The following is a 27,534-nucleotide window of genomic DNA, read 5'->3' as shown; positions in this document are numbered from 1 at the left end:
TTGGATTCATTTCAATTTAAAACTTCATCTTGCTCCCAAATGTTAAGGTGGGGTATGCTTCCTCTTCACTGAGCATGTCCAGAGACCTTAGTAAAAAGAACCAACAATGCAGAATGTAGATTGCAAAAAACAGGAACTTCCTTAATCCTAATTCTGTGTTTCCCAAATTGTTGAAGATGTGTGTGTTAAACCATCTACAATATTTTCTTAATTCCCATTTTTATATGACGCCATTGCACTGAAAAGAGTGTTAGTCAAGCTGCAATAGTTATTCATTCATTGAATTTATACTGCTGTCCATCATCTCACTTATATGTCTCTGGGCAGCTAGCACACTTAAAAACAAATTAAATAATTAAAACCATAAAATGTAATTCACAGGAGAATGCAGTCCATTACGAACAGATATCTTTCAAATACAAGGTACAGTGAGGGAAAAAAATACCTTATTTTCCGGCGTATAAGACGACTGGGCGTATAAGATGACCACCCCCCCCCAACTTTTGAGATGATTTTCAAGATTTTTCGTCTTATACGCTGGAAAATCAGCGAGCCCGGGAAGGCACACCCTCCCCTCTCACTGTGGAGGAAGCAGGGCAGGCTGGCGTCTGGCGGGAGCCGGCAGGGCAGTCCTGCACACACACGCGCTCCCTGGCTCCTAAGGAGTCCTCGGGGAGCCATGGCAGGCGCCTCACACTCTTCCCTCTTGAAGCAGCATCAGCAGAGCCGTCGGGCGGGAGCCAACAGGGCAGTCCTGCGCACGCGCGCGCTCCCCGGCTGTTAAGGAGCACTCTTGCTCTCACTTGAAGTTGCTTTGCAAGAACGGGGGCGCTCAATTGATTTATGTACTATTTTCCGGCGTATAAGACGACTGGGCGTATAAGACGACCCCCCCAACTTTTGAGATTATTTTCATGGGTTAAAAAGTCGAGTGTTTGGTCCAAAGTCATCCAGCTAGCTTCATGCTGAAAATGGACTAGAACTCACACACTCCCAATTTCCAGTCTGTGCCTTAAGCACTACATCAAATTGGTTCTCATTCCTGTTCTTGGTGTAAAATCCAGAGTCAGAGGTTCTATCAAGGGGAACATATCCACTGACACTCCCCTCCATTTTTTCCAATGTATACTGCCTCTCTGAATATATGGCAAGATCTTTTTATTAGTTGTACATGTCATATAGGTATCTGCATTCAGTTTCGTCAAGATGGGGCAGCTTCTCAATGGCTCACACTACTCTGTGGTAGTATGTATAATTGTCAGCCTTACCAGCTAGACCAGATACGAAATATGACCAGATAAGCTAATTCTACTTATCATAAAGCTATATTAACAGAATCTTGAAAGTCTGGAAATACAATTTTTCTGCCATCTCCTTTACAGCCTGAAAAACTAGTGACAATCTTTACAAACCTCTTGCCCTGTCCATTTTGCAGTTCCAGGCTATGCTGTTTCTTACCTGATTGTTTCTTAGGCAGCATCACACTCCTCCACACCCTCCAGTGTCTCCAAAGATCTTTTTCATATACTATTGCAATAATTTGGCTTACCACAGAGGCATGGCAAAACTTTTAAAATGTGTAAGTGAAAGTGTGTTATTCAAGCTTATTAGATCACCTTCTAATCAGATTTTTTTAAAGTCCTTTCTGTTCCTACATTTTCTGGAGTAAGGTTGATGATATCTAGACAGGTTTGTGGCAGTCCTGGGAAAGCTCCCCTTTAGCAAAAGTGTGTGTGTGGGGGGGATGTTGGAACCAGAAATAATATTTGTATTCAACCAGGACATCTGACACTCTCAGCATTATTTTGCTATTTAAATAGATGTCTAAACTGCCATTTCCCAATGAGTTCTTAAATGGCAAATAAAAAGTATGTAATTTTTATAAAAAATGTTGAAGAGTTATCTTCATATAGTGAACTGAGTACAACTGCAAATATATGAAACGCTTTACAATGGTATAATCAGATGTTCAAACACAGGGGTCTTCAAACCCCTGGCTGGCTGAAGAATTCTGGGAGTTGAAGTCTACCAGTCTTAAAGTAGCCAAGTTTGAAGACCCCTGTCCAAACACATTAGATCTCTTTGAGAAGAGATAACATAAGGAAGGACTTCTGATATGTTCATGGTCAGTTTCATTCTGCTGAAGTTACCGTGGTGAGGGCTTCCCTTGAAAATATTAGTGCATGGCTATTTCATGTACTGCAGCATGGCTTACCTCAATTTTGGAAAAGGCTAAAATTTTGAAAGATCTTGAGGAAATTTCATTTATTTTTTCCCCTTAATATTTCGTAAGCTTTTGGTCTTTTTAATTTTTTAAAGAATCTTTTACAAATGATAGCTCATATTTTTATTTTATTTGGGCATACTTGACATTGTGAAATTTCTTGCTACTCCCGCCCTCTTTGACTGAATATATTTATAGCATTTTTTCTGAGCTCTTAACAAAGAATTTTTATGAAAGCTAATAAGGCAATAAGGTTTCTTGACATGATGGTGCTACTTAAGGGAACATACAGGTCGTCTTTGACTTATGACCACTCATTCAGTGAATGAAGGGGCCTACAAAGTGCCCAAAATTACTTCCTTTGCAGTGCCCCACAGTAATGTGATCAGAATTTGGGCACTTGACTGCCCGCTCACACTTATAACCACAGAGGCACTGCAACTCCCCGACAATATCTCTCGGTGTCCTTTTGGCCTTCTGTCATTGTGTGCTCTGCCACTGGAGAGGATCTACCATCCTGCATTCTGCCACCCCTTGGCTGCTTTATATTCTCCCCCTCCCCATTTTTTATTTTGCAGCACAAATCCAGCTCTGTCCAGGAACTCTTTGCAAACGGTTGTGGTTTTTTTTATATATAAATGTTTTATTAATTTTATATTTTCACATACAAGTGCTCAATGGACAATGTGATGACTGAGTCCATTAGTAATTCTGTGCTACATATAAGCTTCTTCCAACTAAGTCCACTATTACACCTGCCTGTACATCCTCTTTTCTTCTGGTAATAACCATTTTTCTGCATTAAGCAAATATAATTCTTATTACTGTTAGTAAACATGCAATTGCATATCAACATTTGTTACATTTTTCTAATAATATCAATAATATCAGTTTAAAATATCTTTTCTAGCCAAAGCATATCTTAATTGCATTTGCACTCAATTTCCATATCCTATTTTTGATTTTTTCAATTTTAATTTCCCATCCATGTTCTAACTATCCCAATCATTTATAATTTTGAAACAAGTTGTATTTGGGCAACCAAAAGCATCCTTTATTCAAAGTTCTTAACATGTTCTTATTTCCCTTTTCATACTAAGATATAATATTCTGATTACAAATCCTAACTATCTAGTTATAATAATACTACTCTTTCTAACAACCTATTCTTAACCATATTCATATATCTAATTATGGAATCCCCTCTAATAGGTCAAAGCTTCTGCTTCCTTCAATCTTACTCTAGCTTTCTTTCTTTGCCAACTAACTTTCCAAATCAGTGCATTTGGATTATCAAATAATTCTTTCTCTATTTTTGTATATATTATTTGGAATAAGAGAAACAATTTGGTTAAAGTGTTTTTGGAAGAGCTAGCCTGTTGATATTCATTAAACAGACTCCCTCCTTTTCCAGTCCCCCACAGTTCTGTTAACGACTTTATCTCACTTTCCATCAGCTCTCCTTCCTTGTCATCCAGTATGTTCTGAAACCTGGGTTTATAAAATGTCTTTTCCGTTTCCAGTATTATCATTGTGTCTTCTGAGTTTTCATTTATCTGAGTCTGGTCATTGATTTCTTCCTTTAGATTGTCAATGTTTGTGTCAGCATTCTCTAGTTTTCCTTCTATTTTCTGGGTTGCTGGTTCCTTCTTTGTAGTTGTTTTCTGAGTTTGTAGATTTAAGTTAGAAAATTGTTCTTTTATCTCCTTTATGTTATTAACCTGCTCACAAGCTAAAGTAATTGATTTTTGTATTAATTTCAACATGGAGAGAATTTCTTTCTGTGTTTCATCAGTATTTTCAAATTTTTATGTCCAGTAAGAAATATATCCTTTCTGTCCAGGGAGAAAAAAGAACCATTGAAGTTTGTTCAGCAATCATGATTTATAATCCAAAGTGTTCCATATGTTTCTTCTACAAGAAAATAATTCCACAATGCAGATCTGAAAGTCAGTATTTATGTTCAAAATTCAGACAGGCCAAATTTAGAATATTTATCATCTCTGCACACAGATAAGCAGTCCCCAAGCCTGTTTCTTTCCTTTTTTCCCCCCCCAGCTGAAATTCTCAGTAGTAAAAACTTCCAAGACCAACCAAAGTCTTATCTAATTCTGGGCTTCAAGCAAAGGATTGTTTTGATGTGCTGCAGCTCAGGGCCTGGCTTTAGTCCTTTTTTTGTCCCCATAGTGCGAAGTCACATCTAGCCCAGCCCAAGAGCACAGCACAAAGTGGCATTTTGGTGTACTGCACTGGGACTGTAAAAAGCAACCCCTTAGCCATAGTGCAGCTCAAAGCCCAGCCCTGCCCCACCATTTAGCCTCATCAGTAGTGGGAGCAAGAAGATGGGCTGGAGCACCAGAAGGCAGAACGACAGGGGTTTCAGGGTACAAGGTGATCAGTGAGCTAGGGCAGGGCTTTTCAACCAGTGGTACGGGTACCACCTGTGTTACTTTGGCACCTGGCAGGAGGTATGCGACCATCCTAGAAAAGTAGCGTGGGAGGGGAATGAACTGAACCGGTGGCAGCACCGCCCAAGCCTGAGCAAGAGACGGCTGGAGCTGCAGGCTGTCAGGGCTCAGCAGAAGCGCCAGGATCAGCGCCAGGATCCAGCTGGAGCTCAACGCTGATCCCTGCAACTCCAGGGTCTTGTGATTTACATTCAGATGCTGGGCAACTGATTTATATTTATGATGGTCAATGTCCCAGGGTCAGGTGAAGTCACCAAAACCTGCCACCACCCAGCAGACGGGGGGGGGGGAATAGAAACCAAACACCCCACCCCACCTCCGCTGCCAATCCTCAGCAGAAATGCTCACAACAATGAAAATTTCAGACAGGAGGAAGAGTGCCACCAGGCCAACAGGCAGGCATCTTGCTCAGCTGTGGCTTGGGGGCACTTTTTTCAGTGCCATTGTAACTTTGAACAGTCACTAAGCGAACTGTTGTAAGTCGAGGACTACCTATACTTCATCCCTCTTTTTTTGTCATCAAGTTTTTGACACCTTGCTAGGCGACTGGTGGTACTCAGATGTTGCCATATCCTAAAAGTGGTACAATGGGCGGAAAAGTTGAAAAGCCCTGAGCTAGGGTGGCTGCTACTTTCTGGAGAATGGCAAGAAGTCTGGAACCACAGGCAGGGTACAAGGCCATCAAAGGGCAGAGATATTTTTTGAGGGGAGGGAATAGGCAGGTAGGAGGAGTTGGAGGCAGAGACGGTTGGGAGGGACCATCCTGGAATGTTTAGGATCAGCTAACAACTGGTAGAATTTGCTTAATGATGGCAAATGGGCTTGCCGGAATAGGGGTTGCTAAGTGATGTAGTCACATGACATTTCACTGTACGACAACATTCCTTAGCAACCAAAATTTTTATCCCAATTGTGGTTGTAACTTGAAAAGTACATGTAAAGCCAATCTGAAAGTAAAATTCTATTTCCCGGATCAATCATGGGAATGATCCCAATCAGCCAGTGATATTGTGAATAAGATGTCGTTGTGATGCTAAGTAGCCAGTAAGATTTGGTTGCATGACAGTAACACTGAATGCAAATGAAACCATTTGAGACAAGAAGCAATATAGATACATCAATGAACAGCTGCATAGACATTGACAAAATGGTATGGGTATATGTGTTTCAGTAGAGAAAATAGTCTTGAAATGACATTTACTAATTTCTTATGGAACATTTCCTTTGGTATAGTTAAACATAAGAAATATATATCTCTGTGGAAATATCCTTAAGCTATAGGAAAAGTTTGATTTGGAAATCTGTTACCTGATGCTATAGCATTTAATTACACTACAGCTGCCTCTCAGTCATAGTTAAATTCTTTTGGCCACTCCGATAAGTTATGGAATAATTTAGGCTAAGGTGCCTGAACAATGCTTGTAGCAGTTTCTTTTTGGAACAGATTTGAACTGAGTGTAAGAAATTGATTAATAATCCTACCTAGCCTAAACAATCTAGCCTTATTTTTAAGGTAATTTCTCCATCCCTCCAAACTACTGATTTTCCTAATGCTATGGAGAAATTATACATACACCGCCCTTATCAGCTTATCTTATATTTATTTCAAATGTCTACATTATTTATGGATTGTTTTCTTCTCACCAACACAATTTAAAAAAGTGAAGGAAAGGTTTGTCTCTTACTCCATTATTGCAATTAAGGATTTTACATCCTTAGTGCCAAAGGACAAAAGTGGTTCATTTGCCCTAGGGGAACAGAACAGTGATAAGATGATTTTTCTTCAAGGATCATTGGGTCGTAATTAAGTTACATTCATTGCTATTACTTTTTGAAGGCTGATTGGTAAATGACAGGCTTCATGCATTTAGTACGGACAGTGTTCACTGGAGGTTTTTTTCTCCCTCTGTCAGAATATCCTGTTGAGCCTGATAATGTAAATGTGGCATTTTATTCTGAACAAAAGAGTAGGGAAATGAGCTATCTTGTCTAATCATTCAGTTGTTTAACACTGACTTCCAGTTTAGACTCAATTGGCTGGAAAGCACTTGACATGTGAAGTTAGTGCTGTTCGGAATTCATGTTTGAGTAAATTTTAAAGTAAGTGACAGCTAAATTGTACCTAGGGAAATTACAAAGCCTTCAACACAGTTAATTTTTTGGGGAGGATTAGTTGTAATTGCAACATGAGTCTCCTTGAAGATTCCTCCTTAAAGCTGATGAACAAGGGGGAGGGGGGACGTTTAGCTCTTTTAAGGGCTCTATTCTCTTAACAGAATAATTTTTTAAGCTGATTGTATCTTCTTGATTTCCTTCCATGCAAACTTTTGCTTTAGATTTGCAGAGGGGTTTGTTTTTATCATTCTGTTTTTTCCTCCAAAGTCCTTTCCCCGTCATTTTTCTCTAGTGATTTCTGGTTTGAGAGCATTCCAATTAGTAAAACCCTTAGGTAAATTGCCACTTCACTAATACGCTATGCAGAACATTAAAACACTTCGTTCCAATTAAAATCAATATTTAGCTTCTTATTTTACTTTTTTGATCAAGCAGGCTCCTTGGTTTGTACAGGTTTTTATATCCTGACTAGAAAACTGAATTTGAGAAAGTGACAAATTTCTTAGTATTGATATTTGTCATAAATTAAAAGTAGAAGAGGTAAAAAAGAATTATGCATGCAGCTGTAATTCACAAATAAATGGTTTCTAATTTGTACAGATAATTTTTAATGTTGCAATTTTTGAAAATGTTTACAGTTAAATGAATTAATTTCATAATTAGATTATTTCCTGTTAACATCCAGACAGATGAATTCCAAAACAACATTTGCTTAATCACAAATTAATTCAGTTTTCAATTAAATATATGAATGAGAAATTAATTCATAATCAAGTAGCTCATATCTAGACTGCATGTTTATCTAGGCAGAAGCCTTATTGCATGTTGTAGAATAGATCTCTCAAAACTGTTATGACACTGTACTGCTGGGACTGAAATATGTAAACTAGCAGATATGTAAGTAACAATGAAACAGATTTGTTTAATTAAATGTAGCACTGTATCTGAATAGCAAAATGTTCTGACTTGTATAAACAATATTAAGAACAATTGTAAAATTATGCTCATGTAACAAAATGTTCAAGTAGTTTGATCTATATTAAAATTGCATCATTGGAAAATATAATTATTTATGGCACTAGGAAGAGCCATGCTAGATCAGATCTAACAATTGTCTAATATGACATTCTCTTTTCAGAAAGGTCAGCCACATATAAATGGAGATCCCATACCTAAGAAGAAGAATAGAAATTCAGTAGCATCCTCCCAGTTAATTTCTCTAGCAGTCGCTAAATAAAATTTAGTGATTACAGAAAAATAGAAGCTAATAATGAATAACCTATTGCAACAAGGAAGCCATAAAAAGGCTAAAATAGGGAAAGTGCCTGGACCAGATGAATTTCTAGCTTCTTATTATAAGCACTTAGTTACATTTTTTGTTGGAAATATGAACTCTATTTTAGAGTTTAGAGAGAGATGGGGTAGCTGGATAGAAACATACTAATATAGCATTATAGTAGTCCTCACTTAACAGCTATAATTGGGATCAGAATTACAATCTCTGAAGGAGTTAAATGACATCACATGACTGCTCAACAACTGCAGTCTTTGCACTCTCAATTAATTGCACTTGTTAAGCAGTCCTGCAGATCATTAAGCAGATTGAGTCCCAGGTAAGGAATGTGGGGTGCTTCAATTTTTACTGAAGAGTTAGTTGAGAGATTATATTAGAAATATATTGAACATTTTGGAATACTTAAAATAGCATAAAAAACCCCAAGCTTCATTGATCGTTCTAAATTCAGAAAAAGCCTGCCAATTTGAACTAGACTTTCTTGTTTAAAATTTTGGAAGGTAAGGACTTTAGAGAGAATTTTATTAAGTGGCTAAAATCAATTAATACTTCACAGAAGGCAGATAAATGTAAAGAGGGAATTGACATACATTTGTAAAATACAGATGAGGGCACTCCTTGACACCATTATTACTCATATTAGCTCTGGAAATATTGAATAGAACCATAAGACAAGGCAAAAGAATTTCTAGAGAGGATTGAAAAGGAAAGACATAAATTATGGGCAATAATTGGTGAAAATATGGAAAGTCTTTTGGAAGAAATAGAAATATTAATTTGAAAGTTAAAAGATTTTAGTGTGCAATCTAGATTTAAAATTAATGAGAAAATGAAGATGTTAGTAAAATGTAGATGGAAGAGCAAAAACTACAAAAACTGGTTGTAAGATTGAGAGAAAAGTGAAATATTTCGGTGATTAATGTGAATTGTATGTCTTGTCAGAACAATTAAGACATGAACTTATGGATATGCTAAGGTTGGAAAAAGTACAGTTGACGTTAGGTAGAATTTTTAGGATTAAAAATGATGCTTTCTTAAAAAAACTAGCTATTTTGGTAAACAGTATGTACCATTTTAACAATGGCAGAAAGATGTATTTTAGTTGGCATGGCAGGAGTTACATATAAGAGAATATTTGTAGCTCAGGATTGAACTATGGGGTCCTTGGTGCTCTCTGAGTCTGGTTTTCTTGCAGACATTTCATTATTCATTGTTTTCAGAGAATAAACCCCACTCCCTTGTAACACTGATGAAGTTACCTAGTTGGGTAATGAAATGTCTCAAGAAAACAATCAAGTTGGGAGAGCACCAAGGATTCTAAAGATTAAATAAAAAAAATTTCCAAAATAGAAAGGGGTAGGAAACCTTGGCTGTTTTATGACTTGTGGACTTCAACTCCCAGAATTCCTGAGTCAGCATGGCTGGTTGAGGAATTCTGAGTATTGAAATCCACAAGTCATAAAAAAGCCAAGGTTCCCCACCCCTGGACTGGGAGGACTAGGACTGCCTGATTTGAGATTGTATTTTGCAACTTGCAACTTAATTTAGTTGAATCAATGGATGCTGCTAAGAAATAAGAGAATCTTAGAACTAGGAGCATCATCTGAAGTTTTAAAAATCACTATATTAAAAGTGCCAAATTGAGCATATGGAATAGATGTAAACCCAAATTGTGCCTAAAATACCTTTATGGGTCTTAGCACAAGAAGAAGTTTATAGAAAAAAAACAGCAGGCAAAGAGAAATGGTTAACATAGAGAGCTATTACATGAGTCTGGAGAATATAAGATGAAATCAAGACAACTTGATTGCAGAGGGATTTAGTTTTCAGTAGTTTTCATATGCAGAATTAAAAAGAAGATTTAAAATAAATAACAAGATATTTGGAATTGAACTATGTAAACATTTAATTACTAAAATCTACAGACTGGTAAAATTTGAAATGGAAAAAGAAGTGAAAGAGTATGATAAAGTAGGCTTAAGAACTTTGCACATAATATATTGCTTGAGCAGTGGGAAAATATGTGGCTGAAAGGACTGAAATTTACACTATGCTATTATTTAAAAGAGATCTTTTATTAGATGATGCACCAGAAAAATAGTCTAGAATGTATAAAGGTACTTCAAATTTATATGTGGAAAACATGAAGGGTCATTTTATTGTGCCAGTGGATTTGCAAAAAAAACCCAGAAAATTTTGGGTTCAAATACAAAAAGTTTTAAAGATAAATATTCAATTAAAACCATAACTTTGTTTGGACTAATGGCTGGACAATTAGAAAAAAGTTATGGAACATTATTTTATATATAACTGTTGCAAAATTATTATATCCACAAAAATGGAAAGGCTGTGAAATACCCACAATAGAGGAATAGATGGTAAAGATGATAATTACGAGGGCAATTTGGAAATTAACCTGTTTGGTTATCAATGACAGACACTCACAGATACAGAACTTTTATTATACACATTAGAAAACTACAACATTACATTACTTCGAAGAAGGGCGGGATATAAATGGGAATAATAATAATAATAATAATAATAATAATAATAATAATAATAATAATAATAATATAATTACCATTCAAATTGAAGCACTTGTCATAACATCTTATAGGGTTTCAAATTCCTTAGTAGTAGTCACTTGGCACCAAATCTAAGCTATAGGGAGGGTGATCAAAAACAACGGAACTGCTTCAAAAATTCTTGGGTGCATGTAGTGGTGTGCGGGCGAGCATTATAGTGAATTAAAACCACACCAGAAGTGGTGCCATAGAAAATCCCACCACAGGAGTACTGCTAGTGAAGTTCATGGTGCGGGGTTCAACCATCAATTCAGAAGTCTACTGTGAAATGTATATGAAAACTCAGAGGAGCCTTGACAAGCGTTGGAGCATGCTTACTTCCGGTGTGGTGTTGGTCAATTTGAATGGTGATTATGCCGAAAAGTAATGTCATGTAATTTTCTAATGTGTATAATAAAAGTTCTGTATCTACGAGTGTCTGTCATTGATAACCAAACACAGGTTTATTTCCGAATTGCCCTCGTAGCAGATGTGACAAAATTGACTTGCATAATTAGAAAATGACAATAACTACACTTATCAATGATTAATAATGAACTTGTGATTATGTGTTTGATCTTTAGAAAGAGTAGACTATGGAAAGAAGGAAATTATGTAACTTTGGAAAAAGGTCAAAATATAAGTATATGTATAACCATTTTTAAGATCAGAAACCCCCTTTCTGTTTCTTTGCATTCTTTTTACTTATTATTTTTTATTTTCTTTTTTTGTGAAAATTTGTATTTTTTCTTTTAAAATTTTCTTTTATAAAAATTATATATAAAAAGCTCAAAAGAGTAGTTGATTTGGCACGTCTGTTTTTGAAAGGTGTTCTTTAAAAAGGCAGTTGCACAATTGTAGAGCATGACTTTGATTGAGGCTGGATTCTTATAGTTCCATTTAATTTTTATAGTGGTTTATTAAAAATCTTGGCTTGGGCTCAGAGTGACTCAGTGAACATAACTCATCGTGAATAACTGCTGCTGTTATTTTTTAAAAGAGCCAAATTACCAGTTTTCTCACACTGAGAAGTTTTGATGTTGCATCAGGTTCTGAAAGGGTACTTTTTCTGCAACTCTTGCTTGGGGAAATCTGGATAGTGGTGGGTAAGAAAGTTTCTTAGCATGCATGGCATTTAATCCCAGAGCTTTGTGTGATTAATTTTGTAAATGTGGTTGGAGAACTCTCATTTGGCAATCTTGAAATTGAATATTAAGATGTCATTTTAGTACTTTCCAGTTGTTAAGTCAAGATGACAGTTTAGAAATGTAACCTTTATAGGTGTGTACATTTCCTTTACTCCTAAGTATAACTTTTAATACTTTTAACTTATTTTCAAACACAGGCTAGATATCTTGAAGACTATATATTTGAATCCTGTGTACACTAGTAATGTATCTCGTTGGTGTCCAATTATTCATTTATTAATAGCTTTGATATAAACAATGAATTTAATATTGTGGGAAAGCAGCTGAGATGAATACTATTGGTCTTCCCAGAGTCACTGTCAGAAGCTGAAATAAATAGAGAAAACTTGAGCATATAAATTTGTACCCTAAAGAAAATCATGGGGAAGAGTTTGCAAGCTGTTTCTATGTATGTTAACTGAACTTTTATTCAGAGCAGAAGAAAACATTGATTATATTAAGCTTTATATCCATATGTGGTCGCTACCGTAGCATTTCTTTTGTATGATAGTAATCTAGTTTGTATCATCTTGCAGTTTTGAAATTAACCTGTAATTTAGTCTTCACCCCAAATGACAATAATTCAAATGACTCTGTGGGGTGCCAGAAGATGTTCTGTAAACAGGGATTAGTAAAAGGGGATAAGGTAAAGATCCAACAAGCCAGGCTATTTACAGTTTTCATCTGGACTGGAGTAAAATCATTATGTTGCCTACATTTGTAATTAATAATTAAATTTGCATCAATCGTTACAAAATTTTACCAACCTTTTAAAAACACTAATTCATGGGAAGTGTTTAAATGAATACTTTTCTTTCAAAAACTTTGCTTCTGAAGTTTTGTAACAGTCTTGTTTCATAAATAGGATATGCTGAATTTTCAATCCAATTCAACATTCTCTGTATAATTATACAACAAACATCAGCAAGTAAGGTGTTTTGTGTTTTCTTCCTGCTAAAATCTTTTTCTGGATTTCCTTTAAGGGATGACTTATTAACAGCCGTGGAAGTGTTATTTGATTGCCATAAGAAGTACGGTGGGTTGCCTAAACTTCATGAAATCTTATGCGGGTTAATAGAGAAGGGAGACACTGAAACAGTGCAGAAAGGTTAGTCACTTCTATTAAGGATGTCTGTTTTCTCCTGTTGTTTCAGGGTGCAACTTTTTTTTACCAAAAGTTTGGGAATGTTTGTTCAAATAAGGAGGTTCAAATAATCTATAATAATAGGACACATTGTATTTTTAAATAAGTTCTCATAGCTGCTCTAACATCTACATTTTACGTAGCCTTTTTTATTGTAAAAGTAATTGATATAGATAATTTTAATTGGTTGGTGACCATTTCGTCATGAGTTAAATTTGTGCTTTTCTAGCGTTGATTGTGCTTTGTTTCACCAATATAAGAGATCTGTAAATGACATTGAATAAAAAATTACAAGTGAGCATATAGCTTACTGTGTCTCTTTAATGTTCCTTGTTATTGGTTAGCCTAATAAGTCATTTAAATAAATGTTACAGTTTTCGACTTTCTCACTGAAGAGAAAAAACAGATGGGAATGATGTTTGATCTCTTCTTTGCCTTTCTGGCAACTGGCAAATACAAAGAAGCCAAGAAGATCATTGAGGTGAGAGTATATCTAAAGTAACCTAATCTCTTACAGCTATTTAGAATGTTAATTGGAATATATTTAAACTTTTTAGCCACTAATTAGTTTTGTTATAATTAACACTAAATAGAGCTCAAATCTAATCACATACGAGTGGTAGGAAGCCAAGGGAGACCTTGGGCAGATTTTTAAAATATGTATAATTATGTTTAGAAATGAAATAATCATCTGTATATTCAAATTGTTTTTTTTAACTTTGTCAAATTTCCTATTAAATATCCACATAATATTTGCATATAAATCTTACATTGTGAAACAAATTAAACCAGCATTCCTGGGTTTAAAGTTGCTAATCCTCTTTTCTAACAAATTCTTTGTTCTTTAAAGCACTGGAATTTAATTTGCTGCAGACTATACTTAGATTTATTTGTAATGCTTGTCTAAGAATTAATCAGCCAAACAGCAGTGTCTGCTGTAGCTTGATCTTTCATTTAGCACTTTTTTTCTCCTACTATAATAAGTAGCTTATAGAGAGTGGAAGGTGTGAGGGAGTGAGTTTGGGGTTCCTGTCTGCACTTGAAAAAAGTTGGTATAGGCAGGCAGAAACATTTCCCACTTCCCTCATGCGTTCACTCACAACTTTATCCAGAAGCTTCCAAGCCAATATTTTAGATCCCTTTGATAATTGAGCCAACCCTGGCATTTTCAAGCACATGCCAATGTCCAGAGACAGCCTCACTCCAACCCCACCAGGGCCCTCAGCTTACAAAAGCAAATACTAAGAGTGAGAAAAGGGGTATAGGAAGAAATGTGATGAATAAAGGCAATTGTTCAATATTGGCAACTTTAAAACTTGTGGGCTTCAACTCCCAGAATTCCCTAGCCAGCGTGGCCTAGTCTTAAAGTTGCCAAGGTTGGATACCCCTGAGCCAAGGCACACAGACAGAGGTGACATCTGGATAGTGGCTGCTGTGATAGGCAGGCAAGAGGACTATCATTCCACTGCTAAGACTACAAGCTGTAGTGAACAGCATATCCCTGTTTCTGCTTGGAGCGTTGCTGCAAACTCAGTAGCAACCAAAGAAGGAGCAATCACACTGAAATAGCACCTCATCCTAATTACGACAAGAACTTTTGAAAAACAAAACAAAGGTTTTATGCTACTTTATAGACTTTTGAGACTTTCATTTGAATTGAGCATTAAAAGACTGAGAATAAAAGAGTCCTAGACTCTTTTATTAGTATTAGGTGGCGACAACCCTTTGTAAGTCCTAGAAGGATGGAGCAATATCCTGTTGGGGAAAGTGTGTATTGGGTACACTTTTGCTATGCTATGATGTGTCCAGTCCTTGGAAATCAAAGAACCCTCACAGTAGGTGACCTGATCTATATAGGACTAGTATAATTATCTAGTTTTGATTGAAATTTTGCTGATTGAAATGGGCTAAATCAGTTGCATTTCTCCTTGCCCCTAACCAGTGGTGGGATTCAGTCAATTTGCACCACTTCGGCAGAACTGGTAGCTAATTTTTTGTTGCCCAGGCCCAGAATGGACTTCCAGAAGCAGCATCCACATAGAGAACCGGTTGTTTACATATTTGAATCCCACCACTGCCTCCAACTCAATACTCATTTACTACTTACACATTAGTGAGAAGAAAGGTGAGACATTAATCTTTGGAAAATGTTAAATTTAGCTTTGTTTCAAACGGGGAAAAGCCTCCAAGGAATATTTTTAATTATAATGTGGTTTGTAAATAATTGTGCAGAAAGAACACATGAATTTAATGTTAATTTTGCTCAGCTACACTATCTGATTGACAAGTTTAGTTTTAAATTGTCAAAAAAGTTACAAATTAAAGGATGGATGAAAATTTAATCATCTTTTAAAATAGGTAAGGTGATTATTTCCCTCCTCTCGATTTATGATAGGAATAAAATGAAAGAATATTTTTTCTGGGATTAGAAATTTCCCAAAAATTTATTTCACTAATCTTGATGGTTATATATTACCTTAACAGTTGCTAAGAAGCAGCTATGAAAACATACTTGTCCTCATATCCTATTTTACTTGGAAGCTTTCTGAATGAATCTGGCTGACCTCAGTGCCGTACTGAGTATTAGAACTGGGAGACCTATTGCTTCTTAGGGAAGACCATTTCCTTCTGCTGTTTGATAAATGCTTGTTGGTATCATTATCACTTGGGTGCCCTGTTCTTCATATGTCTAAATCTGATATATTTGTTTTGTGGCCTATACAAGAAGTGCATGCCCTTGGTGTGTTTATGCTTCCCCCCCTTCCTTTTAATAAACACTGTAGTATTTATTTATTTATTTCAATTTTATTCAGCCTTCTGTTTAATAATTCATTTACTTTACACACACACATACACAGAGAGAGAGACAATCTTTCAAGTTTAGCTTATTTATGCTAAGTAGAATGCATTCAGGTAGTCATCACTTAATGACTTTTTGTGCAGTGACTTGCTTATGAAAGTGCTGAACCAGGAGATTTGTAATCATTCCTTATAGCTGTGATCATCACAGTGTGCTGCAGTCATGTGATCGTGATTTTGGCTCTTGGCTATCGGCTCTGAGGGTTGCAGCATCCTGCACTCACACTTGCAGTCTATACTGCTGACTTGTGATAAGCAATGTCAATGGGAAAACTGACAGTAGGTTGCAAATGAATGTAACAACTGAGCAGAATTTGCTTAAATGCAGCAAATGGAATTTCTGCAGTTGCCATTATAAATTGGTGAAGTCATATAATAATAATAAAGTTGGAAGAGACCTTAGAGGTCATCTAGTCCTGCTCAGGCAGGAAACCCTATACCATTTCAGACAAATGGCTGTCCAGTCTCTTCTTAACAACTTCCACCTGTTGGAGCATTCACAGCTTCTGGAGGCAGGTTGTTCCACTGGTTAATTGTTCTAACTGTCAGAAAATTTCTCCTTAGTTCTAGGTTGTTCTCTCTTTGGTTAGTTTCCATCCGTTGCTTCTTGTCCTGCCTTCAGGCACTTTGGAGAATAGCTTGACTCCCTCTTCTTTGTGGCAGCCCCTGAGATATTGGAACACTGCTATCATGTCCCCCCTCGTCCTTCTCTTCATTAAACTAGACATACCCAATTCCAGCAGCTTGAGATTATTTTTCTACTTTAATTTGAACAAGATATGGCCATGCCAATCTGTGAATCTGTGATGGAAACATAAAAGGTGTCCTAATTGCCCCCCTCCCCCCCAAAAAAATGTTGATAGGCAGAAGAGGTAGAATAGATGATAGATAGCTTGGATTCTAGTAACATATTTTCTTATGTGAGAGTTAAGATTTTTGTTGGAAGAAGTGAATGGTTGATAAACCTGAATCAAGACAGTATGTGTGCTGTTGAAGATTTCTTGATTTAGTATCATAAAATGGATTTAATAGTTTTGATCTATATTAGAAATATTAATTTAAGTGGAGCTTTTAAGTCTCCTGAAGCAGCACAGCACATGAACCAGAGAACTGTGCTAAAGAAGGGTGACATCATCACTGAGAATCTACCTACCACAAAGACTATTTGAGGAATTGGAGGAATGAGACTAGAAAGACCAAGTTTTAGAGATTTGAGACCAGGTCAGCTTGATAGAGAATGCCACATTTAACTATTTATAACAGCACATCAAAGTATTTATTGATTCATATTTTTCATCTCATTCTCTTATATGTTTTGGGGAGTTCTTAAGGATTTGATCAAAAAATGTAAAACATTTCTTGAGATTTATTTCTTGCTGTTTTATTACGTTATACAGTGCTTATTTTCATTACTATTTATTTTATATTTATTTTCAGTACTATTCCTTTGCAAGATTATTTATTGCCGGATAAACCAATTCTGGCTTACTTTTTACTGATAACCAGGAGTGAAGTAAGGAAGCCTGGGCTCCAGATTTAAAGTGTATTGCAGAGAGAACTTTTTCCCATACTATAACTTATTTTCTTTAAAAAAATATTGTTTTTAAAGTTGTAAGTTCTAAATACACTCTGAGCAAGCAAATAGGTGTTACTTCATTTGTAAAATAAAGAAGTTCAAAAGAAATTTCCCTCCTCAGATTATTGATGCGGATGGATAAATATATGTAGATGGCAGCATGGTTGGAACTAGTGCCTGTACACAGGGCTAGATTTCAGCATGATAATTGACTTCATGTGTATAGAAGAGGGAGAAGTAGAAATATGTTTTTGATATATCTGCATATACAGGTAATCCTTGATTTATGATCACAACCGAGTCCAAAATTTCTGTTGTTAAGCAAGACATTTGTTAAGTGAGTTTTGCCCCATTTTGCAACCTTTCTTGCTAGAGTTGTTAACTGAATCACTGTAGTTGCTAAATTGTTAAGTGAATCTGGCTTTCCCATTGACGTTGCTTGTCAGAAGGTCAGAAAAAGTGATTGTGTTACACCATGACATTGCCAATGTCATAAGTATGAACTATTTGTCAAGAATTCAAATTTTGATCACATGACCATGGGAATAGTACAATTATAAATGTGAAACATGATCATAAGTCACTTTTTTCAGTGCCGTTGTAACTTTGAACAGTCACTAAACAAACCGTTGAAAGTCAAGGACTACCTGTATATTAAACCATGAAGACATTAAAATATGTACTTAAAGCTTTGTTCTGGATAAGGGATTGGTAATCATTTATTAATAATGGGAAATACTTCTGTATTTTGATCCTTGCAAGACTGAACAGCAGGGAATGAGTCATCTGGTTCATGCAGTTGGTGACCTAAAATAACAAGAGTTTTATGTAAACTTATTTATATAGTTTAAACAAGCCCATTTTATCAGATACATGGAATGTTACTACTCTCTCCAAAAAAATAACTAAACCTTCATATCTTTTGGCCTCCTTCCCCTGGAAGAGTCCTCAGAGTTATATAATTGGCCAACATCTTTTTATGACAGGATGGTCCAAAGGTGCTTTGGCTGGCACACAGTTTTCAGCTTGCTTGGAAAAAGGAAGGTTTTGGTTCTATTCCCCTCAGGTTATACTGTGTTATTACTTTTTTGTTAAATGGGCAGGCATATAAATAGAACGAATAAATAAATAAAATAATGAAATGCCAGTGAACATGTTGCTCTTTCAATAAAATAAATAGAATGCTTACTTTCTCTTTTTGTTAGTTTCTCTGACAAAAACAGCAATAAAACAGAGGCTCCCTTAATAATTATAAAAGCATCTATAGGTAGGTTGGGAGAGATTAACACAATACCAGAGAAGTAAATGTCATAATATAGAAAAACATACTTTTGACCCATTAGAAAGTAAATATGTCTGAAAATTGCAACAAATGGTTAAAAAGTAAAATTATAGGTGAGAAGGAAAAGCTATAAAATTATATTTATCTTTATAATTTGTGTTGGAGTGATTAACAACTTTAAAAACACAAAATTTATTAAAATGCAACACATGGTTATCTACAATCTATAATAAAGTGTTGATCAATGTCATAATTGAAATGTTAAACTTATTTTTGAAAATGCAGTAGGTTAGAGGTAAACTGCCAATACAGACTACTGTGGCAGTCCAAGAGATTTAGTTAATCTGACCTAGATGTTCTTTTAATAATTGAGAACACAGTATACATGAAAACACCTCTCCATTTCAAAATGAAATGCAAGAACATTTGTAGTATACTAATTCAGTGGTCCTTGGCAATGATTGGTGCAGAGTAATTTCTTAAGAGAAAAGGATTGGCTACATACACTTTTTCAGCATTTAAAGCTGTTTAGATAATTGGCATTTGGAGCATAAGTAATATTGAAAGTTGGAGGTGAAAGCTGAATCCAATTTTTGCCATATCACAAAGGATATTATCTGCAATTTCAAGTGGAATATTTCTGTATAATGTTAACGGGCATAGTATATAAAATGTTAATTTTATAGTTCTTGCTGGGTTACTTTTTCTTGTATATTCTCATCAAATGGTTTCAGAATGAAATAAAAGCAATAATTGAATGAGCTCTTTTTGTTGTACCTGCTTGCAAGTATAAAGTGAACTATAAAATAATATGTGAACATTTTTTGTTGATCGTATTTGTCTGATAAGTCATGTTTTATTCTCTTTTGAATCTATATGTGAGAAGGAAATTAAATGCTCAGATTTTTCCAAAATTTTGTTTAAATGTTACTGTGGCGTTGTTTATTAAGTTTGCCTACTCACACTTCAATTTTTTACCTATTGGATGTTAAATAACATACACTAATGATATTAATAGTGGAATAGGAATTTAGCAGTAACATTTTAACTCTAATTTTTAATTTATTTTAATTTTAATTTTATCTTAACTTCTGTATTTATTGTATGTTATTGTTGTTAGCCGCCCTGAGTCCTTCGGGAGATAGGGCGGCATATAAGTCCCAATAATAAATAAATAAATAAATAGATGGATTTACAGAGTATTCTGAAGAGGTTGGCTGCAGAATATTTTTCATGCTTACTGGAAAACATCCAGTAATAACGGGGGCTATTGACTAATAGGGTAATAAAGGAAATTTGTTTTTGAAAAAATATTTGCTCTAGTAAGAATAGGACGGTTACTAAACCCTACGTATCTTTTCATTGTGAGTGATTATTGGGAAGTGACTGTCAAGAAGGCAGACATGCAGGGAAAAAAGTTTGTAGTTGTATTGGAGAATTCTGAATGCTTGACTTGAATTGTCAAAATGAAATATTTTTTATTTTATTTTACATCCCCCCTTTATTGTGTACTCCCCATATCCAAATCTCCTTATATCTAGTGAATCAGAGAGATGTCTCTGCATGAACCACTTCCAAATATTATTTTGTTTCCCACGGTTTAAAAAATGCCCAATTTGCTTATATTTCAATCAAGGATATTTTCCGTACTCTACACGGTGGGTGGGGGGCCCCTACAAAATTTTTCTCTGGCATTTTCTCCTCAGGTTGTGCACTGTTCTCTTCTTTCTTTATTGTTGTTACTACTTTTAAAGTTGTATGTTACTCAGAGTCTTTGGCTACCTTTAATTTTTAGAAATAAGTTTAAAACACCAAATAGTTTTTAATAGTTTTGTGCATGAAAAACAATTTCAAATTGAGCAATATGTGTTCTATCAAATTACCTTATCTTAAATGAATTTTATCAATAAATAGGTATATATAAAATTGAAAACTTTAATAACAATTAAGGTAGCATCAGTAGGCTAATCTAAGACATAAACAGTCAGTACAAAAAACTCTATTTATTCTTCAGGACAGAATATTTCAAGGAATAAGTGCTTGAAAGTATAGTATTTATATGTATCTTCTACCTTGACATGTCAGTTTAAAGCCCAAATATCGATACCATAAATTTCATTCTAAAAATAATTTTTGTTTTTGCTATTTTAGAATAAGAATTTTTTATTATAATGCCCAATAGGGGTTTAATTGGCCTTTCAGGAAGCCAAATTACAAATTTCATATTAATAATTCATTTTGAGGAAGTTATCCTTAGAAAACAAGTACTTAACTAATTTTGAAATCTTCTTTTACAGACACCAGGCTTAAGAGCAAAACCAGAAAGATTGGAATGGTTTGCAAACAGATGTATTTCAAATAATAATGTATGTATATTATTAATTTTGGTTTGTGTGTATTGATTCAGTAGAATTTCATCGTATTACTATCAAATCATTCAACTCCAAGAACAAATAGATTACTTTCTGCAGGGATCACTGAATAGTATTTAATCCAGTTTCCAGGTGGCAGTATTGTAATTGCTGTGATTAGTTATTCTTGATTTCTTATCCTTTAGATTACTGCTTCTCAACCATGGAAACTTTAAAATGTGTGGACCTCAAGCTATGAAGAATTCTGGGAGTTGAAGTTCATATATCTTAAAGTTGCCAGGATTAAGAGACATTGTTATAGATCAGACTTGTCAAACTCGCAACGTCATGTCACGTCACGAGACATATCAGGATTGTTTTGCCATTGCTGGCAATGGGGTGGGCGTGGGCCGGCAGTTTGACACCCCTGTTATAGATGATGTTTAAGGCACTATTATTTTCCCCTCATTCCTTTACATGAATTGTGACTATTTCTGGACAAAACATAGCTATTTCAGAATAATGAAATTGGAGAAGGAAATTTAGACCAGCATGTCTAATTTCCTGCTGAGTGCAAGAATCTTATAGAAAGGCATTTAGGTTTGTCTTGAACATATCTAGAGAAAGGGAGTTTCCCTATGAAATTGCTGTTAATATTAGAAATGTTTTTCTGATAGCGTCTCCCTTGCTGTAACTTAAACTAAGGATTTTTTTTGTACAGCTACTCCTCGATTATGAACGTAATGGAGTCTGGAGCCTGAGTATTCTTTGGAATAAAATGAATGTGAAAACTCCCTGGATATCCACTGAATTGTCATGCAGTCTAGCTCATGGTTACCCAGTTTATAAATTATGGTGTCCTTGAGTACTCGTCAAATACTTGCAGGATTCTCTATATCTTGAACTTTCTTCCAAAATTATTAAATTATTATTATTAAATCCTTAGGCAGCATCATTTGTTCCAATATGATTAATAAGGATAACATTATCAGTGAACATGATAAGACACTGATATTTTTCTGTCATATCCCTGATCCTTGCTTCTAGCAATCAGCATACTTCTGAACATACAGCTGCTCTGATCATTCTCTCTTTCCGTTTTTGCAAAATCTTGCTAGTTCATAAGTTAATGGACCTATTACTACCCCTGCTACAAAACCCAGGCAAAGAGGAGCACGCTATCTCCCTTTATCCCTTTGGAACGTTTACATGATTAGGTTTTCAGATTGCTTCTTCCTTCAAATTCTTTGCCCCTGGTTGATTCCCCTCTTTTGTGATAGGTGACAGGAATAGCCACAAGTGATGCCTCTTGTATCTTTCATAAAAGCCCAATGAAGTGCTTTTCTCTTGCTAGTAATGTCTGATACCTCACAATGTGTAGAAGTGAGGGGGAAAATGGTCACTACAGGTTGTGTGAACTATATTGGTTTAAGAACTCAAATAAACATTATGCTATACCTATTTTTAAAAAGTGCTATCTATGTATTTAGACATTGGAGCAGCTGCTGGCATGTTAAACCAAAAGGCAAATGAAAGTGGTTTCATTCTAAAAGAGAATATTTGAGAGGCAAATATATGAATAGTCTTAATGCAAATATATGAAAATTGCTGTATTATATATATTTATGTAATACGTTCAGAAGCTATGTAAGCCTTTTGAAATAACTGCATGTTTTGAATATTTTTATAGTTCTTTTTGTTTGCATGTATTCTAAGAATTCATAGATTATGAAAATTATTACTAAATCATTGGCCCATATTTTGAAAGCATGTGATTCATTCATTGTTATTTTCTGTTAATCAGTTCTTCACACTGTCTATATATAGACCATTTGGGAAGTTGTATAACTGCCCAACATAAACAGAAAAAAATATGAATATTACAATATATACGTTCTGTTTTTATTTTATAGGGCGAGAGCTTGGAAGCCATGGTAAATCTGACTCAAAACCTATTTGATTGTGATAGAGATAAGATGTATTATTCTCTTTTATTATTACACCGTAAGTAAAGTGACCAGTTTTATTTTATTCTAACAAGTGTTTCATAGCCTAGACTTACCTATCATAGGAATATAATTGCTAAGCATACCCGCAAAAGCTAATGCAACTGTGTAAGTAGCATGAGAAAATAGATATGTATCCTTATAATCAACTAATTAAAAATAAAAATGTAGAAATCACCAAGGCGATTACAAGCATAGAACTTCCATATACCAGACCAGACTTAAATAATACCATCCAGTATTGCCTGTTCTAAAAGGTTACAAATCTCAGAAACCAGTTCTTAACTGGAAAACGCTAAAGTTCAACTTGAGGCCTTCAGTGTGGAAAACATACAAGATAGGCTTCTTCTCCGTATTGCTCAGATAAAAAGAGGCTTCTGTGTCTAGTTTAGCTTCATCACAAGGACAAGGACAAAAACAGGTATGGAGGTAGACAACACTAATATACTTTTGGTTATCTTCCCTCCTTATACATTGCTTTTAAGAGATTCAGAAAATTTAAGAAAGCTGGAATCTGAACTACTTTCTTCCATATATTATCTAAATGAGTTGGTGACAACCATGGTTGTGGATTCTGGTTAGCCACAAGCATAAAGGTCTGCATTTATACTTGTTTACATTAGTAACCATTTTCCTCCAACGGAGGACCTTCATTGGGCCTTCAGTTTCCTCCTCTGTTGGCTGGTTTAAAGATCTTGGCATAACACTACCTTTCCTTCTTTCTGACCAATGTGCATATATTCTATTTTTTAAAATGACACCACAAGAAAAATTAGGTGGCATTTTTGCATTCAGCTCAGCAACTTGTCCATGGGTGAAATATTCAGTGTGTTTGGGCTGCATTCCAATTTACCAGTCGGTTTCTTTCTTTCAGTTCTAAAGTATTAACTTGAATAGGGAAACATTCTACAGTTGGCTTACTTTGGTTGAATGATAATTGAAGGTTTTTGTAAACCACCTATTTTCTTCTGCATAGGTGGTATTTATCTCTTGAGAAGTTTCTCTAAAGAAAGTTGCCATTTCCCATCATTCTGTAGTACTAAACCATGTTTCAGAAATTCAAGAAGTGTCTCTGTAATTTCTCCCTTTACTTTGAATTGTCTTGTTTTGCTGTCTGCTAAAAAAATGTTCCTCTTTGCTATATGCATAATTGCTTTCAATAGAAGATAACCAAGTACACTCGCATTCTCCCAAGGAATAACTCAAAGCCTTTAATAATCTTACCATTACGTAGGCAACTTGTTAAGCTTTTGAGGAAAATGCTATAAAATTGAGAGCCTCATAGCACAGGGTGACTGTACATTCAACTCAGCTGAAATTATTATTTTGGAAAAAAAATCAGAAGTTCATATGTATTTGATGTACTGTCAAATAGCTTTACAGCTTTTATACATACGCTTTTAAGAATGTGTACGTTACTGTTCAAAGTTGGAGCAGTATAGCTTCACATTGGAAGTTCTGTTAAACTAGGGGTAATTACAAAGGTAAAACCAAGAGCAAATTATTTTTTAGAAGTTCTGCTAAACCTTTTTAGATTAGCTATAGTTTTAGCTGAAACAAAATCCTGAACATTTTGGCTGTTTGGGTGATTTGGACAAAATAAATTCCAGAAGATTTGACAGGATATGTAAGGCAAGGCTGGGACATATCACCCCCTGTCCCCTCCTCATATTAGAACTGAGGCATATCCAATCCCATCTCCTCATACACACAGTTCCTTCTTCATTTTTCCCTTGGCTGCTTCTGCCACCTTGATGTGTGTATTCCACCGCCCTGCATCCTCTCCTAATTTGTATGAAACAGTCAACGTTCAGTCTTCATCTGCAACAAAACAACCACGTTTCATTCAGTGTCTGGACCAAAACGTCTGAAACATATTCAAGCATGGACCATTCAAAATTAGGTGTTCCATGCATGGGCAGATTTGTGCATCCCCAGTCAGAAAATTTTGAGGAGGCTGCGTTTTGGATGACAAAATTGACTGGGGAACTTGAAAATTGACTAGAGCCCATGATGTTTGGTAATTGGCTCCCAACTTGCATTAAAAATGGCTCAGAAAAGATTTATACTTTATTTTTTAAAAACAATTTTCCAAACAAATTGTGGAAAGGTCAGAGGTGGAAAAAGTTTGAAACGTTGGAAGTCTGCTGTTGTACTGATCCAGATTGATACCTTTACACATTACTTTAATGTCAGATGGGAAAAGCTTCTAATAGAACTTAATAAATGCTAAAAGCTTTTCTTTCATTGCCCAGTCTCTCTCCTGTTTGCAGAGGTCAGTTATTCTAGAAAATTCCTCTCACAAAATGGAAGGAACCATTATGAAACTATCTTTAAAATGCAAAGGACTTTCTGCATTTTTTGCTGCAGCAGATTAACCCAGTTCTCCCTCCATAGGTCTGCTTTAGATGGTTTACTATTGGCTTACTATTTAAAAGAAAATAAGCAAAAAAAAATGGGTCCCAATTTCAATTTAAATAAAGAAACATAGCATTGGGCTTCAAAGCATAATTTTTTGTCACTTAAGAGATTGTTCTCACCTTCCCAATAGGACTCTCCCTTATGTGAGGGAGAAATATAAGAAAATAAATTTTATGAAAAATTTCTCCAGTCAGTGAAAATAAAAAGCGCAACCAATTTCTCTATTCAAATGAAAAGAACAGCTTTGTTTTTAGAAGATAAAACAATGTGTTTCTTAGTGCTTTATATTTGGTAATTAATTATAATCCTTTGTCGTAGAAATGAAAAAAAGTAGACCCAGGAGCATCATCTTCTGCAAACTATATTTAGGATTTATGCTCGTATTTTAAGAAGGGTATTTTATATACTTAGTGTTGTATGAATAAAAAAGTAAATAAAACAACCACATTTCTTTTGTGATCCTAGAAGAGGAGCACATCCATTTGCAGGAGTGGGTACATAAAAGTACAACAAATTTATCAATTATGGCACTGTCAAACTTCGCTTAAGTACTTATACAACATCAACAACAGCTATTTTGTTTCCTCTCATAGAAGGATCTTTTGGATCCAGCCAAGAGCTTAAATTTATTTAACAAAATAGCATCTCCAAATAAGATAATCAGAACAGAAAATTAATGAAATTTCACTTAATACAACATGATATGACTTATTGTTATGAACAGTGAAATTTACAAAATGAATATATTTTTGATACAATTTTTTGAAATAAAATCTTTTCTTGGTAAACAGTGGTGTTCCCATGATTGTTTCATAAAATGTGAAGCAGTAAGGAAAAAAAGCACTTTTTATTTTAGCTTACTAGTTTTAGTGGATTTTTTTGGTAAAATATTTGAACTTGAAACCTTTGGGTTTTTTCCACACTATGTTAAAATATACTTATCAACAGTACATATGTGTAATTGTTTTTTTTCTTTTTAAATGTTTCCTTTTCAGAAAAAAATAATGATTTAGGAAAGGCTGAAGCTGTTTGGACTAAAATGCAGGAAGAAAACATTGTTCCCCGTTCAAGAACTTTGCATTTGCTTGGACAAATTTTTAAAGTTAATAATAAGAAAATTCCATTTACTGCACCTCAGGTAAATTAGATTCAGTGTTTTTATGATGAAATAGCTACATTAGAATAACTCTTTTAATTAGATAATAAGTGGATATTATCTATTTAGAAAAATAAAGGCACATATTTGTTTCTTTTAAAGAATTGGTATGAAAGCGATGATGAATCTACACCAATTGGCTTGTCATTTCCTCAGCAAACAAATCAAGTTAATGAAAAAATAAACCAATTTTGCAGAAATGGTAAACACAAAGGTAAATCAGTTTTGGCTTCTTAAACCTTTGTTGAAAATATGATTAACTTTTTCTGTATGATGTACTATGAACAAACAAACTGAAATCTTTAGTGCCAGAATATATATGTGTTGTTGTTGTTTTTTGTGTGTGTGTGTGTGTTACCTGAATCTGCTGTACTATTTTTATGACTTTATTACTATTCTAACTTTGTTACTGTTTTAATTGTAAAATCTAACAAGATACCAGTATCTTGTTATACTGGGATGATAGTATATTAAGATGGGGGAAATGCCACTCCCAAACAAGAGAACAGCAGGATAGAAATACTCTAGAGATCATGAGGCTGTAGTTTCTCTTGCTATATCTGTCGTTTCTGGAGCCTGTTTCCTGTAGACAAAACAATTAATTCATTGTCCCTAAGGAATTTGGAAGGGACATGAGTTAACCGGCCATGATGGATCCCTTCTGGACAGATAGCCTAGAATTTTCAGCTAGATGAGTGTCACCTACTATGGCCGCCGGAGGGCAGTTATGGCTGAAGAACTGGTACAAAGATTTTATCTGCTTTGGTGCTCATATTGGGCCCATTCAAGGATGGAAAACTGGAGAAGCCCTAGAGACTTAAGCTGTATCCCTGTCGAAAAAAAGTTATGAAAGGAAGACTAGGAGGACTTCAAGTTACTTCTGT

General features: G+C 35.0%; 1 protein-coding gene across 2 annotated transcripts in view; it reads left to right on the top strand.

The window, feature by feature from the left end:
- Positions 1 to 27,534, top strand: part of LRPPRC (leucine rich pentatricopeptide repeat containing) — a 103,097-nt gene that overhangs the window by 53,813 nt on the left and 21,750 nt on the right. For both annotated transcript variants that reach the window (XM_083348558.1, XM_083348557.1), the window contains exons 23-28: positions 12,839 to 12,963; positions 13,374 to 13,480; positions 21,014 to 21,082; positions 22,981 to 23,071; positions 26,490 to 26,632; positions 26,753 to 26,864. In XM_083348558.1, coding sequence (XP_083204684.1) covers positions 12,839 to 12,963; positions 13,374 to 13,480; positions 21,014 to 21,082; positions 22,981 to 23,071; positions 26,490 to 26,632; positions 26,753 to 26,864 — 647 coding nt within the window. The remainder of the gene's footprint in view (positions 1 to 12,838; positions 12,964 to 13,373; positions 13,481 to 21,013; positions 21,083 to 22,980; positions 23,072 to 26,489; positions 26,633 to 26,752; positions 26,865 to 27,534) is intronic.

Source organism: Vipera ursinii, assembly GCF_947247035.1.
Source record: "Vipera ursinii genome assembly, chromosome: 1".
Classification (NCBI taxonomy): domain Eukaryota; kingdom Metazoa; phylum Chordata; class Lepidosauria; order Squamata; family Viperidae; genus Vipera; species Vipera ursinii.
The sequence above is the reverse complement of the archived record's forward strand: the minus strand, read 5'-3'. Positions and strand labels throughout refer to the sequence as shown.